Source organism: Diceros bicornis, chromosome 6 (assembly GCF_020826845.1).
Source record: "Diceros bicornis minor isolate mBicDic1 chromosome 6, mDicBic1.mat.cur, whole genome shotgun sequence".
NCBI lineage: Eukaryota > Metazoa > Chordata > Mammalia > Perissodactyla > Rhinocerotidae > Diceros > Diceros bicornis.
The window spans coordinates 75,820,556-75,836,754 of NC_080745.1; the positions used below are offsets into that span (position 1 = coordinate 75,820,556).

The window sequence follows — 16,199 nt, forward strand, 5'->3', positions numbered from 1 at the left end:
AGCCCAGGTTCAGATCTCGGGCACAGACCCACAACACTTGTTGGCGGCCATGCTGTGGCAGGAACCCACATACAAAATAGAGGAAGATTGGCACAGATGTTAGCTCAGGGTGAATCTTCCTCACTAAAAGAAAAAAAAACATAAATGCTGAGAAAGCATAACGTACCTTCAACAAAAGATATAAAAGTACTTAAGTGAAATCTCTTTAGAGAAAAGGAAAATAGGATTTGAGAGAAAGAGTAGCAAATATCAAAAACTTACTATAAAAATATTGTCAAACAAAAATTATTTTAAATAAACATGCTATGGAGAATTTTAAGATCAAGTCCAGCTCCACCAGGTACCTAAGCAAAAATCATTTTATCTGTTATATTACTCACCTATTATCCCCACTCCAAACCATCACTATCAAATAATTTCTATACTCTCTCCTGACTTAAGAACACATTAGAGTTAAGGTCAAGTTTTGCTCTTTTAAGCATTCAACATTAGAATTAGATGAGATGTCAGGTCTAAAAAGAAAAGCCACATGATCTTCTATTTAAATCTTTATTTCTATTGGCCTATTAATCTGAACTGGCCTTACTCCTAGACTAGAAATATCTATGATCCTTCAAGTCTACCAAATTTTGCAACAAGGCACTTGTGATTCAAAAGGAACGTTATTTACCTCAAGACATTCTAGAGCAGACCTGAATATTTAACATAAACTTCTTGGGTCCTACACAAATCTCTCTCAGGTTAGTAAATCCCTTTATACCAGACTCAGAATTCTACTTCCTGCCAAGCCAACCCTGAGTAGAAAATTCACAAAGTACAGTTAGCTCTTCACACAGGGCAAAGCAACCTCTAAATGACAAGCACTTAAATGGCAGAATTTCTATGTCCTAATAACTGGCCCATCCCAGAAAGAGCTTAATATCCAGGTATGCCTTTTAATAGGTAACCCTACTGCCTTAGAACACAGCCACATTAGATTCTACATTCCTGTGCTAACTCATCCCTCTGGCAAACTGCCGTCAGAAGCATACCTCTCATCTGATCTCTCAGGTGCGAGTCCAATCTCTCGGACTCTTCTCAAATACCACACTGTAATGTGGAAGATTTTGCATGGCTTGTGTTTTTTATCACCAAAACACAAACAACAAACTCACACATACATACTCTTTCTTAAACGTTCATCTGAACTTTCTAGTAACCACTCTTCACTATCCAAGTTACAACAGATACCCTCCCCCACAACCCCCCCAAAACAGAAACTTAGCAAAAGGAAGAGTAGAGCAAAGCCACAGTGCTGAAGTTCAACATCTAGAAGTTACGTGAAGGTTCCCACCAACTCTTTGGAAGAGTTAACTGAAACTAAGATCTACTCTCCTCCTAAAGTCATACTAAAACTACTAAGGAACCAAAACATCACCTAGTATCAAATATTGGACCAATATTTAATGAATAAATGAGTGGAAAGAAAAATTGAGTCAACATCTTTACTTGGAATATTTGGTTTATAAACATGGGTCTAAATTCTAGAAATGAATTAAGTCTATTAAGACAACACAATAACAAATTCACACAAAGTTGGAAATCTATGTGATATGTTTCATTCGGCTTATTAAAGGTCAACAAACAGTGACATTCTTACCCAGCTCTGGGGAGTACAGGAATAACAACATCTTCCGACAAAAGGCCTTTTCCGGCCCATTAGGCTTTCTTTCCATTTTAAGGTTGCAGATCTGAAGACAGGAGGTCTGAAACCACATTCACGCTAATAAATATTAAGAAAAAAATAGTGTCTGAATGGCAAGAGAATTATACTTGTCCACTTGATCTCGAAAGCTAATATATTTCAGATAGAAGAGAAACTTATGACTATTTTTCTTTTGGTAGTATAAGTATGTGTTTCTCACAGTGAATTTCGTTCAAGATACTCCCTCCATGATCAACACTTGGAACAAAGCTTGGAACATAAGCAAAAGTTGAGCAATAAGAATAGTAATAGGCGGCAATGACTGCTGCACAGTCAAAGCAGCATTCAAAGGTTTAAAAACTAGGATGTAAAAGGTCAAACAGCCTTCTGACAGTAGTGAGATGAATAAAATCAGACTCCTGGATCCCAACGCTAACAGTTAATTTAATACTCCCTCTTAAATCACACGCTCCCACAAAAGAGCTACAAAGGCCTTAGATAGTAAGCAAGTTGTTATAACACAGCTTAAAATATTTTACTTTAAAGGAAAGACAAGGTAAACTTACATAACATTCCCTTAGCTTAAGAGAATTTGACGGTTGGAATCTAAATTATAGCTGTACTGCCCAATCAGGGTCAAACTCTGCTCTTCTGTTCTAAACATTTTTCTCTTTGAGTTTGTCAGTTGCTCAAATCCCACTGATATAACATTCTCAAAAATAAGCAAAAAAAAAAAAACCTAAAATTCCAATATCATTTTTCATTTAAAGCAGATAGTGTCCAAGAAATATTTAAAACATGCCATGTTATGTTGAAATAGGGAAAACAATACAAGAAAATGTATGCCCTTGGATTGGGTTTCATACTAAAATTTATTTCCTATTTTTAATTTTCTAAATAAAGTTTACTTCCATTACAAAATTCATGCTTATTAAATATAATTATGGAAAAGAGATACGAAGAGAAAAATAAATCTCTTTATAACTACACCAACAAAAACAACTACTAATAGGTATATTTTCCTACGCAAAAGTGTTTTGCTTTTTAACATAATGACTGTACTCAAATTGCCTACCCAATTTTTTCTTCCCAATTAACATAATACCGTAAGAATTTTTAAATATTAGATTTCATAAACATACCTTCTAATAGCTGGAGGCAGTTTCTGTAGCTATTAACCTCTATTTGATATTATGTTGCTTCCAGCGTTTCCACCTTCATAAACAACATTGAAATGAACATCTTTAGGTTGACTGCTTTTAGTCCGTATGTTAAACTTACCCATTCCTCACTTGCATGCTTACATCGACCAACACTATATTCTGATGAATTTGGCAGACAAGAAACATCTATCGTGCCAAGGGTCAGTGCAGATTCATCCATGTCACAAAGCGTAACTCCTAAATCATGTGCTATAAAAAATATATACCATTTATGTTAATGAGAAATCCAGAGAGTAAATACCAGAACTCAAAACTCTGACTTCTGCATTATTTTGCTCCATAATAGGATGTCAAATGAACTACTATCGGACTTCCACCATGTTTAGTCAAAGTGTGAAAATGGATTTTGATGTATTTATATGAACTCGGGCCTTCCCGATTTTATTAAAAAAAAAAATCCACATTTGTATCTTTAGACTTTCTGAACAAAACAGCTATGAATTTGCCAAGGTAAATAATAGCTTATTTCAGGTACATGACAAAGATTTCATTCGTGTTAATAATTGAATAGTTCCTGGGAGGATGAAGGCATGTGTTTATTTAATTAAATATAAGTTACACGTATGCACACAAGTAGATAATTTTAAAAAATTATGTGCTGGGAAAAATTTTGGTTATACATACTATGCAACGTAAAATGGGTCAAGGAAATGAGGACAAAGTTTCCCACTTAAACTGAATTAAGCTCTTAATTTTCTTGTGATGCCTTAAATGAAATGATATTTGCACTTTTAATACATATACAAAGCTCTAAAGCAAAACCACACTGTCTTGAAATATCTGATTTATAAGTTTTCATCCTTTTAAAGCCTTTTCCTACCCTAAGGGAAAATGTTAACTAACCGTGAACAGCTCAAGAAAATAGATAGACATTAACCTAAAATATAAAAACTTTCTAACATAATTCTCAAATCATTTTAGCATTTAGCTATTTCTCAGCTGGCCTTAAACTATTCCTTTAAAACCTTGAAAGGTCAGGTGCAGGTTAGCAGTGTTCCCTGGAGGGCATATTCTGATTTCTTCATAATCTCCATATGGGTTTGCTGTGGTAACTGTTATCCTCAGCATAACCATATACTCCTTAGCGATTTAACACAAGTAACAATCTAACAGAACAGGCGAGGGGAGAGAATAGTAAAGCAATGCACCTGGCATGAAAGCTCTTCGGTGTTATAAAACAGCTATCAGTTTCAGGTGCACAATGGAGCTACAACAGGGGGAGCCCCTTGCTGCCTGAGAAAATGAACTCGTGGCTGGCCCCAGTGATGAGGGGAGAAGGGGAGGGAGAAAGAGTCTTGCACCGATAGGAAGTCCACGCTTGCTCCTCCCTCCCCACAGCGTCTATCCAAGGTCAAGAAGTAAAAAAAAAAAAAAAAAAAAAATCCTGGAAGCGCCAGATTGTGGGCTGAGGGGAGCCAACTGTGGGGTTTGAAAGGAACAGAGGTAGGAGGGCCAGCTCTGAAGCCAAACACACCCGAGGTCATATCCCCCACTTCTTACCATCTGTGTGACTTTGAACACGTTGGTTAACTTCTATGCCTTGGTTTCCCCATTTGGAAAATGGGTATAATAGGATAGATCTTACCTTCTGGGTTGCTGGGAGGAACACCTTATTATAAAACGCCTAGCACAGTGTCTGACACAGTGAGCGCTCAGTCCAATCAATGGCCATCTGTCATCGGATTGTCCCCAGCAACAGCTGCTCTCAGAGCACCCTGCCGCCTCAACGCCAAAGCTCATGCCCCCACTTCCCCATCAGGTGCATGGGGTAGAGAGTCCACAGGGACTTCCCTCCTCCCCCGGGGAACCCGCGCCGCAGCCTGGTCTCCCGGGGAGAGAACAATCTCGACCCCCACCCCGCCACGAGCTGGGCCCACCTCTCAGAGGGAACTCGGCGGAGGGGGCAGGGGGACACGGACCGCCCTGGCAACTTGCAGGAGCTGCACCGAGTCCAGCGGAGAGGGCGGCGACGCACCTGTGCCGCTCCGGACCGAGCAGCCTCCCGGAGCCGCTCCCGCCCTCGCGGCTGCTCCGCCGGCTGCAGATGCTGCAGCTGCCGGCACTTCAAGTCTTGGCCGTGCCTGCTGCACTGTCGCGCCCTAATGACGCAACGGGCGCCCGGGAGTGACGCGAGCAGCCCGCTCCGCGCGCGTGAGGCTGAGGGCCGGGCTCCACGTGCCTCGTAGCCTTGCTCACCGCACGCGGATCTGAGAGTAGAATAGTGCACACAAGTGTGTCTGTGTGGCAAAGTATGGTGTGTGAGGGTCTACACGAATGGTTATTCTGCTTAGGCGCTGAGTCACGTGAGTGTGTGTGTGTGCACCTAAGTCCGCATTGTGTGAACTCCGCTCATCTGGAAGTTTGTATCTCCGCCAGGGCCTTTTGGGAGTGAGCGCTTGGGCTGTCTGGGTTTATGTGTATATGTGTGGTCTATCTTTTATGAGATTTGTAAGACTACAGAACTTATTAGGGATAGGGGAGGTGGGGGTTGGGAATGGCCCTGTTGTGTAATTTCCACAACAGTGGCTGAGTGCCTTTTCCTTAAAGGAAGAAAATGAGGAATTAAAAGAGAAACAAATAAGACTTGAAAGAGTCTGAGGTCCAAATTTGCCTACCTTTAGCCTTTTGAACAAAATAACACTGGGCACAAAGTTTCTTTCACAATATCTGTTGTCTCGTTGACAAGGCCAATGGTTATCAAGAGCATGAGCAATTTAGAAGGAAAAAGATAATCTTTTACCTGCACTTAAGCAACTAGCAGCTGGGAATACAAAGATGATTAAGACATAGTCCCTGTCCTCACACCTCTACCACCAGTCCTCATCTCTGCACACATTAACCCTAACTCTGTCTTCAAAACAAATCTTCCGCCATGTCCACCCACCAAAAACCATCCAGAGCTCCCCACAGTCCAAATGCCTAAGCCTGACACGTAAGCCCTCCACAGGTAGGCCCCTACTTTTCCCACTATTCTATTCTCCAGCAGAAGTCCCTTACTTCAACCTCTCTGTCCCTAGCCAAGCAATGGGCACTCGTACGCCTAATTGCTCATGCCATTCTCCCCTAAATTCTATAGTTCTTTCCTGAACTAGGTCTCCAAGCCTTCCCTGATCTCTCCAGCCCTCAATAATCACACCCCCATGTGAAATCTCACAGATTTACTGTGGTACCACACCTTGGTTTTTATCAATTTGTCAGTCTTCCACAAGATTATTAATTCATTGTCATGTCAGTGACTTGCCTCAATCTCCTAGACAATACCACAATGCTTTGTTATAGTAAGCACTTACTACATAACTTGCTGAAGCTGAGGAAAGAGAAGAAAAACAAGAATTCCTTTCCTTGAACTTTCTACTTCTGTTTATAAATTCATCCCAAAATACAGGTGTGTCCCTCTTTTAAAACAATCCAAAACAGTAGGAGTAGGTATGCACATTTAAAAAAGCTTCTTGAAGTCAAAGACCCTGTCTTTATTCAACCCCAGACACGCCTTCGCTCCAAGACACACCTAAGTACCCAAGGCCTATGTTGACTAGAATAAAATGAATTCTAATCCCGAAACATTATGAAATTTTGTGAACAGATGACTGGTCTCTGACCAAAAAGAATAAGAAAAAAAAAAAGGAGAGAAAATCAAGGAAAGTCACAGGGTTTGAAGTGACTGCTAAAGAGAAAGTAATGAGAAACGAAATAGAGAGAGCATCACAGGAATTAAAATGTAAGCCAGAGGGAAAATTTAGAATGTCTTTCGTAAAGTTCATTTGCAGGCAACTCTTCTGTAACACCATTGCACAAGAGTTTACTGAGGTGTTTCACGTTACTTAATGGGAGTCGTTTTGGAAACAAGTGACACCCTTGGCAATCTATTTTATCAACAGAACCACAATAATTTGTAGTAATCCAGTCTAGCCAGCCAAGATGGAGCAACAAGGACTGAATTTACTCTGCTGCTAAGACAATTAAAAATAAACAAAACAGGCAAAATATATAAAACAGGCAGTAGTGCAGGACAGTGGTCCATAAGGGAGAGGAAACAAATGAGATGAGCACTATGATTGCCTCAGCTTACTGCCTAGAGAGTTGCCAGGCTGCAGTGCAGAGAGGGGGAATCCAAGAGGAGCTAGGCAGGCTCCTTGTGTTGAGGAGATAGAACTGGGAGACCAAGAAGGCCAAAGCAGCTGGAGCCAGGAGTAGAGTACCAGAAAGGAGAGAGCTATACGAAGAAAGTGGGAGTTCTGGGGACCTGCAGAAGGTCTTGTTCCAGTCTTCAGGTGATTAGTACATGGGGAGTATGAGGATGCTACCCAAGGCCGGAGAAAGAACCACCTACACAGAGAGAACAAACACCAAAGCTTACACGGGATGGGGAATTATTCCTGTTCCCACAAGCCAGAGTGGAAAGTATAGCACAGAGTGGAAGTGCAGAGTAATCATACAGGACCAGGAATGGGGCCTGATCCTGGCACCTAGACTGGAAAACCTCATAATTCATGCCTCAAAAGGTCTTGCCTCAGTAGTGGGGTAAAATTAACCCTAGAGTAAATGCTGCTCTAGTCCTATCTAACAAATATTAACAGCCAGCCCCAAAAGGATCAAACTGTTTCTAAAGAACAAAGTGTCCCAGACAAAGCACAAGAATACTTATAGGAAGTCAAAAATATCCATCACCCAACAAGGTGAACTTCACAATGTCTAGCATCCAATCAAAAATTACCAGGCATGCAAAAAAGAAGCAGGAAAGAATGACTCATGATGAGGAGAAAAATCAATCAATTGAAAGAGTTGCAAAATGATAGAATTAGTAAACAAGGACATTAAAAAACAATCATAACTACATTGTATATGTTCAAGAAAGTAGAGCAAAGATTGAACATATTAAGTAAAGACATGGAAAATCTTTAAAAAGACCCAAACCAAACATCTAGAGATTATAAAACCATTGTCTGAGATTTTTTAACACACACAAACCCCATTTGTATGGGACTAACAATGGATTAAACATTCCAAAAAAAAATATTAAAGAAACTGAAAACACTGCAATAGAAACTATCCAAAATGAAACAGAGAGGGAACAGAAAGACTGAGAATAAAAATGAACAGAGTATCAGTAAGATAATATACATGCAATTGGAGTCCCTGAAGGAAAGGAGAAATATGAGACTGAGGAGGGGTCAGGGAGGACAGAAAAAAATATTTAAGGAAATAATGGCTGAAAACTTTCCAAATTTGATAAAAACTATAAACTCACAAATCCAAGAAGCTCAACAATCTCTAAGTAGAAACATAAAAACTATACCAAGGAACGTCACAATTAAATTGCTTAAAACCAAAGATAAAGTGAAAATCTTAAAATCAGTCAGAGGAAAACAAGACATTAATGTGCAGAGGAATAAAAATAAGAATGACAAGCAGACTCCTCATCAGAAATTTGCAAACAAGAAGACAGTGAAGCAGCATCTTTAAAGTACTGAAAGAAAAAATTGTCAATCTAGAATTCTTTCCCCAAATACGTATATTTCAAAAACAAGACAAAATAAAGACATGTTCTGACATATAAAAGCTGAAAGAATTCATCACCAGCAGACTCTTACTACAAGAAATGTTACAAGAAAGAAATGTTTCTTTCTCCTTCAGGTAGGAAGGAAATCAGAAGGAAATCTGAATCTACTCAAAGGAATTAAGAGCTCAAGAATCATATGTAGGTAAATAAAAGTTTTTCTTCTTTTTAAAACTCTTTTAAAAGATAATTGCTTAATGCAAAAATAAAGACAATATTTTGGGAGGGTATTACATATGTAGAAATAAAATGTGTGACAACAACAGCACAATGTCCAGAATGGGGAAAGTATTCTGTTGTCATATTTTTATACGAAGTATAAAGTGGTCTAATATACTGGAAGGTAAACTATGACAAGTTAAAGATGTTTACTCTAACTCCTAAAGCAACTACTATAAAAGAAAACTAAAGAGCTATAGCTAATATATCAACAAAGAAAAGAAAATAGAGTCATTTAAAGAAAAAACGCTCAATGAATCCAAAAGAAGGCAGTAAATGAGGAGAAAGGAAAGAAAGAATAGATGGGATAAACAGAAAACACATAGTAAGACGGTAGATTTAAATTCAACCACATAAGTAATCACCCCGATTAAAAGGCAAAGAGGGTCAGACTAGAGAAAAAAGCAAGAACTAACTATATGCCACCTATTAAAAAAAAAAAACACTTTAAATGTAAAGATAAGTTACAAGTCAAAGATTGAAAAACAATGTACATAACGCTAATCAAAAGAAATATAGGTGATTTTATTAATATCAAAGTAAATTTCCTATAAAGCATATTACCAGAAATAAAGAGGATCCTTTCATAATGATAAAGGAATCAATATATCAAGAGGAAAAACATTCTAAACATTTATGCATCTAATACAGAGTTTCCAAATATATGAATCAAAAACTGACAAAATTCTAAGGAGAGATAGAAAAATCCAAAATTACAAACAGCAATTTCAATACCCCTCTCTCAATAATTGACAGAGCAAGTAGGCAGAAATCAGTAAAGAAATACAGGCTTGTAAAATACCATCAGCCAACTTGGCCTGACTGACAATTACAGAACACTACACCCAACAACAGGAGAATATCATTCTTTTCCAGTGCATACAGAACATTTACCAAGACAGATCATATTCTGGGCCATAAAACAAGTCTCAATAAATTTATAAGGATTTATATCACAAACAACATACACATACTCTAACCACAATGGAAATTAGAAATCAATAACTTGAAAGTATCTGGAAAATCCCCAAATATTTGGAAACGAATACACTTCTAAGAAAAAAAAAAAAACATGGTTTAAAGAAGAAATAAGAATGTAAATTAAAAAGTATTTTGAACTGAATTACGATGAAAACAATAAGCCATAATTTGAGGGATAAGTACTAAAGCAGTACTTAGTGAGAAATTTATAGCAGTAAAATATCTATATTAGAAAAGAGGAAAGGTCTCAACTCCTTGATCTCAGCTTCAACCGTAAGAGCAGCAAGTTAAACCCAAAGAAAGCTAAATAAAAACAAGAAATAATAAACAGCAAAAATCAATGAAATAGAAAACAGAAAAATAATAGAGAAAATCATTGAAACTGAAAGTTGATTCTTTGAGAAGATCCATAAAATTGATAAACCTCTAGGTAGATGGATAAGGAAAAAAGAGAGAGAAGACACACATTATCGATATCTGGGATGAGAAAAGTAACATCACTACAAGTTCTACATATATAGTAATCCAGCCTTTCCATTGCCCAAACTAGTTGCCTTTTTGTTTTCAGGGTGGTATTTCAAGATGCTGGAGTTCCTGCCTCCATAAAGGGTGTCTGATTAGATCCTGTAAAAAGCTGATCCCACCAATTGTACCAGCAAAGAAGCTTCAGGAAAGCTAGGCTTCCCTCATCTTGTATTTGTGAAAGTGATGCACATCTATCTGTGTGCACGTTGCTTTTTGTTTTGTTTTGTCCACTTTTCAGTCTTTCAAGACATTATTAAATTTTTTTTCTGTCATCCTACACATTGACATACCTGTAAATATCTTAACATGACTCATTCTCCTGATGATCCTGCAAGGGGTTATAATCTTCAATTGATAAGAAAAATGAGGCTCAGAGAAGTTAAATAAGTTGCCAAAATCATCCAGACAGAAGGTAGCAGAGAAGGGATTTGAACCTAAGCCTTTCTCTTACTAAAACCCATTTTCTTGCTAATAACACATGCTGCCTTCCTACTAATCCCTGTTAGTCCTAACAGGCTTCCCTCCAGACTGACCCAGATTCATTGATCAAAACTTACCTGGGTACATTTGTTCAAGTTGCTACAGATCCACTTATGTATAGAAGAGTTTCTCTGAAAGAATATTAAGAGAAACATTGTCAGCTGAATTGCCGAAATCCAATGATAAAATATCTATGACATGCCCATATCTCAAATATAATAATTATTCTATTAATAAAGGAAATAAAATAAGTTTGGCCTGACTTATCCTTACTGAATCCATGCTGTTCTCATCATCTACTTTCCTCCAGATTCCTTTTGTTCATTTATTCAATAAATAGTTATAGAACACCTACTGTATGCACCCTGTTGTAGATACCCGGCGATGAACAGGACAGCACAGTACCCCCTCTTTTAAAGCTTCCAGTCTAAGAGGCTTACACAACTCCTGTTTAACAACTGTTTCCAAAAAGTTTCAAAAAATCAGCATCAAGTTCATTAGCCTGTAGCTTCTAGAATTTGCCTAGTTGACTTGGGGCAGGCACTGAGACCTGCCTGTCCAATATCTATTCTCTGGCACTTTCTGGCTGTCAGAAGCCTGATTTTGTTCAGGGTGATCTCTCACCCAGACCTGAGAGAAGAATGAATCAAGGTAGCCAAGCCGATTGTGGTCATTTTGTCCTCTAATATTCTAACTGTCCCTGCAACGGATGGTCACATGACCAAGTTCTAGGTAAGGAGACCTAAGAGAAAGTCAAAGTTGAGGATTTCTGGAAAGGCTTTTCTTTCCTAGGAAAGGGGAACAGACGCAGTTGGCATTGCTTCTTTTTTACTTCCCCCTCCCTCCCGATTTTCTCTGTAACTTAATGTCCAAACCCAACACCACCAATCACACACCTCTGGATTTCGTTAAATCTCTCTTCAAGCCACCATAATCTTGTTTTCTGTTACTCGCAGGCAAATGCATTCCCGCCTCATATTTAATTTTGAGCACAGTTCTGGCTGCTAGAATCACTCAAACATACGGGAGGAGAAGGGAGAGAGAGTCGAGAAATAGTGCCTGCCAGTGAATCATGCTGCGGGATGGCAATGGAAGTGACCTTAGGGCAGCCATTTAGAAAGTACCTTAGGCCAGAAGAGAAAGGAACCCCTCTGACTCACTTTTACCACATTTGTGGCAGAATAAGGACTTCAATTTGACTGAAATTGAAAACTGCTTCATCCGTAGATTAAGCTAAAAACTTCAAATAAGCCAAACAAAAGGCAGTCAGGCTTCTGGGAGATCTGTCTTGGCATCGCCTACCTGATGGGCTTCATGATGAGGCTCCACCCCCCACACACTGCAGGAGGGAAAGGCAGCAGGAACTGTGCCTCAGGGCAGGGCACCGGTTCTAGAGGGGAAGTGGGACACTGGATCAGATAACTAGGAGAGCAGGGTACTTAAGAAATTAGCTTGTAATTATCTTTTTTTTTTTTTTTTAACAACTGTTAATTCATTCTAAGAAATGAAAGATATTTTCTTCACTTCTCACAGGAGTGTAGCCTGGCTCTTTGTTTTAAATCCTAACATTTCCTGAGCCCCTGAGGGAGGCTGAGTAATTGCGATTAACAGAATTTTTGTTACAGAAAGTCGGAAAATGAGAGACTTGACTTGGTTGCCAAGAAGACAAAGCCTAAATGGGCCTTTGTTTTTCCTGTAGAATCAAGCTGGATTGTGTAAGAAGAGGTTGTCTGAGAAGCGGGTAGAAGCCAGGATGGCCCAGGCACTGAGAAGGGACAAAGGGTTGAGGGTTCTGAGTATGGTTCAGACTTGAGGTGGCAAGTCTTCCGAAGGAGGGTGAAGGTGGGAGGACTGTAGAGTGCGTCTAGAGTCTTGGGAGCCTCAGCGAAGGTCCCAATGGCTGAGCGTGTTGTGGAGAGGATGGAGCTTCAGGCATCACGCAGGGCCTGGGCAGGGAACAATGGTGAAGGAGAGCAGCCTGAACCCAGCCAGGGCCTCTGCTTTCAGGCTTTCTGCCCATTACAAGTGCCAGGGTAAGGGAGAGGAGGGGAATCCCCAAAATGATCACTACTGGACTTCTAGGACCCTTGATATAAGCTGTTAGAGACAGATTAACTCAACATCCATTCATCCATAACATAGTGACCGAGAGCCCACTTTGTGCCAAGCATCTTTGTTAGGCACCGAGGATACACAGATGAAGATGTCACACATAGACCCTTACTTTGTATAATTGGTAGTCTAATGGCCTACGGCACGTTGGGAGGGAGAAAGCACTAAACAAGTGATTTTTAATAAACACATAAAAATCACAACAAAATGTGAAAAGTGCCATGAAGATCCAAACAGCATCTGTCACAGAGAATAACAGAGGTGACTGACATTCAATAAGGGGGTCAGGGAAGGCCTCTCTAAAGGAGGAGCAGCTACGCTGAGCTGGGGTGTGAGAAGGACCTGGCCACAAAAGGAACCCAGAAAAGACCTTCCCAAGAAGAGGGGACTAGACCAGCCAAAGACCAGAGGGAGGACAGAGCTTGGCAGAGAGAACTGAACGAAGGCCACTGTGGGCTGGAACGGAAGAAGGGGAAAGGTGGCTGAGGGAGGGGTGGGGAAGCCAGAGCGGCCAGGTCAAGCAGGGCTTTTTAAGCAAGACTAAGTTTGGAAAATTAAAAATAAAACTGTGCCATGTGTCATAAATGTCATGGAGGAATTCACATACCCTTTACTCAGTAAAGATTAGAGATGGGTGAATCAAAATAGAAGCCCAGGTCTATGGACCTGGACAATCTGGAAGGAGGAGAAGTGGGCAGTGACTTGGGAGCTATAATGTAGGCAGGGGCCTGCCTGGGGCAGACTGGCAGCAGAGAATCTAGGTAAGAAGAAAGTACATGTTGTAAGCTACCATTTATTGGGCACTTATATGCCAAGCATTGTTCTAAGTATTTCATATCACATACAATCTTCTGTATCAGTCATGGCACAATCTGGAAAACAGAGCCCATGCCAGACAGCCCGTAGTGGGACTTAATACAGAATCTTACCTAGAAATGTCTTGGAAGAGCCGAAAGGATGAAAGGGAACAGTGAGGCAGCCCAGAGATTAGCAACAACAGAAGATCACTACCCTCCCTAGGGCTGGAGTGACAAAGTGAAGTGTTAACAGCCAGGAGCCAGAGCTAGCTAGACAACAACTGGGACCAAGGAGAGAGGGGCTGCCTAGGAGGAGCCAAAACCACAGAGCTGCCACCACTGGAGATGCTACCCTCCCTGGCTTTTCCTTCTTTCTGCCCTCCCATCACCTGTCAGCCTCTCCTATTGGCTGAAGCAAACTGCAAGGGAGCCTAAGGAATGAGTTTGCAAGGGCCACCACTACCACCCCCCTCCTGCAAGACATAGAGTATACTTGGCAAGGATGGGGAGTGGACTGAGGGCAAACATGCAAAAAAGGGGCCTATCCTCCCAATAGCCCATGAGCTAGGAACTGTTATCACCCCCCATTTTTCATATGGGGAAACTGAGGCATAGGGAGAAGTTAGGTGAAACTGGTACATGACAGAACCCCAAGTTGAATTCAGATCTATCTAATTCTAGAGCCCAAACATGTAACTGATGCATTTTTCAGCCAGCTTAGGTAATACCTGGTAGTTAGGGTTGTCTGATCCCACATCTGAAAGCAAATCTTAATGTTAAACCCCACTCTATGAAGATACTCAGATGAGGCTGGCTTAAGAACTGAGCTGCTCATTGGGACAACAGTGGACTAACCTCAAGTCCTTCTAGCAGGATATCTGAGAGTTCTGCAAGGACTTTGGAGCCAAACAACCTGGGTTCCAATCTTGGTTCTGCCACTTACTAGCTGTGTGCCTCTGGGCAAGTTATTTAACATCTCTGAGCCCCAATTCTCTCATTTTTATGTAGATTTGCTAATGTCCACTTATTGCATTATTTTGAGGTAAAGTCAAATAATGTATACAAGATAATTAGCACAGTGCCTGACACATGGTAAGATTTACTAAATGGTAGCCATTATTGTAATTGTTAGTCTCTTTTTGCAGAGACTCTGGGGACAAGAGAGATCCTATTCCCTTGAGCTTGAATCCTTGCGGAGAATTTGTCCATCCTAAAATCTTTGGAACTCATATGAATCCTAAAGTTTACTTTGTTCTGGGAAGAGTATCTCTGTGTCAGTGAAGATGGGCTAGGTTATGATACAGTAACAAATGTCTCATAGTCTTAAGACAACAAAGTATATTTCTTGCCTATGCTACGGGTAAACTGCAGGTTATTATAGGCACTCTGCTCATAAAGGTAACTGAGGGAGGCTCCAGCTTACCTTGTGTTTCTTTGATTGCTGAGCCTGGGAAAAGAGAGGGTAGTGAACCATGCACTGGCTTTTAATCCATACATCACTCTGTTCCCATTTCATTAGCTAAAATGTCATATAAAGCAAGGTGGGTGAAGAAGTGTAATCCTACCATTATGAAACAGGATAACTAAATATTTACGAACAACCCCAACGACCATCAGAACAACCTTCTGGTTGGGCTGGATAAAGCAAAGTTCCCAATCTGGAATGAAGAGATTTAGGAGCTTCTAACAGGCCAGGCTACCCCATGTGACATCATAAAAGTTTGTCTTTGTCGTGCCCAGAGTTGCATCTCTGAAGACGACATGTCTTTTAGGAAAAACTTTTGTTCCTAAATATCGCTTCAGATCACTTCCCTGAAAATCACTGTTGGTTCTTGGAAGATATTGTCCAAGATGGTTTGTGGAGCTGAGATGTTGGCTGGAAACAAAGCATCTTGTGTTCTGGAAGAGGGAGCCTCAAATGGACTAGATAGTCCATGCCCAGACTTACCCAGAACTTTTCTATTGTTGTATAATCTGATGTCAGATCGTTGGGTACTGATGGCTTGTTGTGTAAATTCAAGCTCTGGGGGTAAGGAGCAAGGCCTTTCCTCGGCTTTCACAACCCCGTGCTCTCCTGGATTTCTTTCCACCTACTTGGATGTTTTTTCTTGGCATCTCTTCTGGCTCAAAGCCCTCTTTCAGTCTTACTCCATCTCTCTCCTTAGCAGACCAGGAACTTAGGAGTCATTCTTAACTTCTCACATTCAATCCAACACTAACTTCTGCAATTTTACCTTCTAAATATCTTACAACCCATCATCCATTTACTTCCCTCTCTGTCTGCACTGTCCTAATCCAGGCCACCACCACCTTCCCTGGGAGGCATAAGAACTCGCTACCTGGACTCTTCGTGTCTGTTTCCCACTCACCACCCTCTCAAACATCCCACATGTCACCGGAATGAACATTTTAAAATGCAACACTGACCATGTCAGACATTCCCATTTCTCTGCCTGATCCCCACTCCACCTGATTAAAATCCTTTTATTTATCCCTTATAGTTTTTAGGACAAAGACTCAAGTCTTGAACACGGCCTCTCATGCTTAGCTCGGACCCCCTTGCTAACCTTTCCACCCTCATTTCCTCCCACACACCCTTTCTCTCTCCAACTTTGGCCACC

At 40.5% G+C, this 16,199-nt stretch overlaps 1 protein-coding gene across 6 annotated transcripts in view; it reads right to left on the bottom strand.

Moving 5' to 3' along the window:
* The window catches only part of GPAM (glycerol-3-phosphate acyltransferase, mitochondrial), a 38,763-nt gene extending 33,838 nt beyond the window's left edge, over positions 1-4,925 (bottom strand). For 2 of the 6 annotated variants that reach the window (XM_058543983.1, XM_058543981.1), the window contains exons 1-3: positions 4,785-4,874; positions 2,966-3,096; positions 1,640-1,762 (exon numbers count right to left, since the gene is read on the bottom strand). In XM_058543983.1, coding sequence (XP_058399966.1) covers positions 1,640-1,762; positions 2,966-3,067 — 225 coding nt within the window. In that variant the 5' untranslated portion in view covers positions 3,068-3,096; positions 4,785-4,874. The other 4 variants (XM_058543982.1, XM_058543985.1, XM_058543984.1 and 1 more) reach the window with 4 other exon arrangements.
* Positions 4,926-16,199: the final 11,274 nt, after the last annotated feature.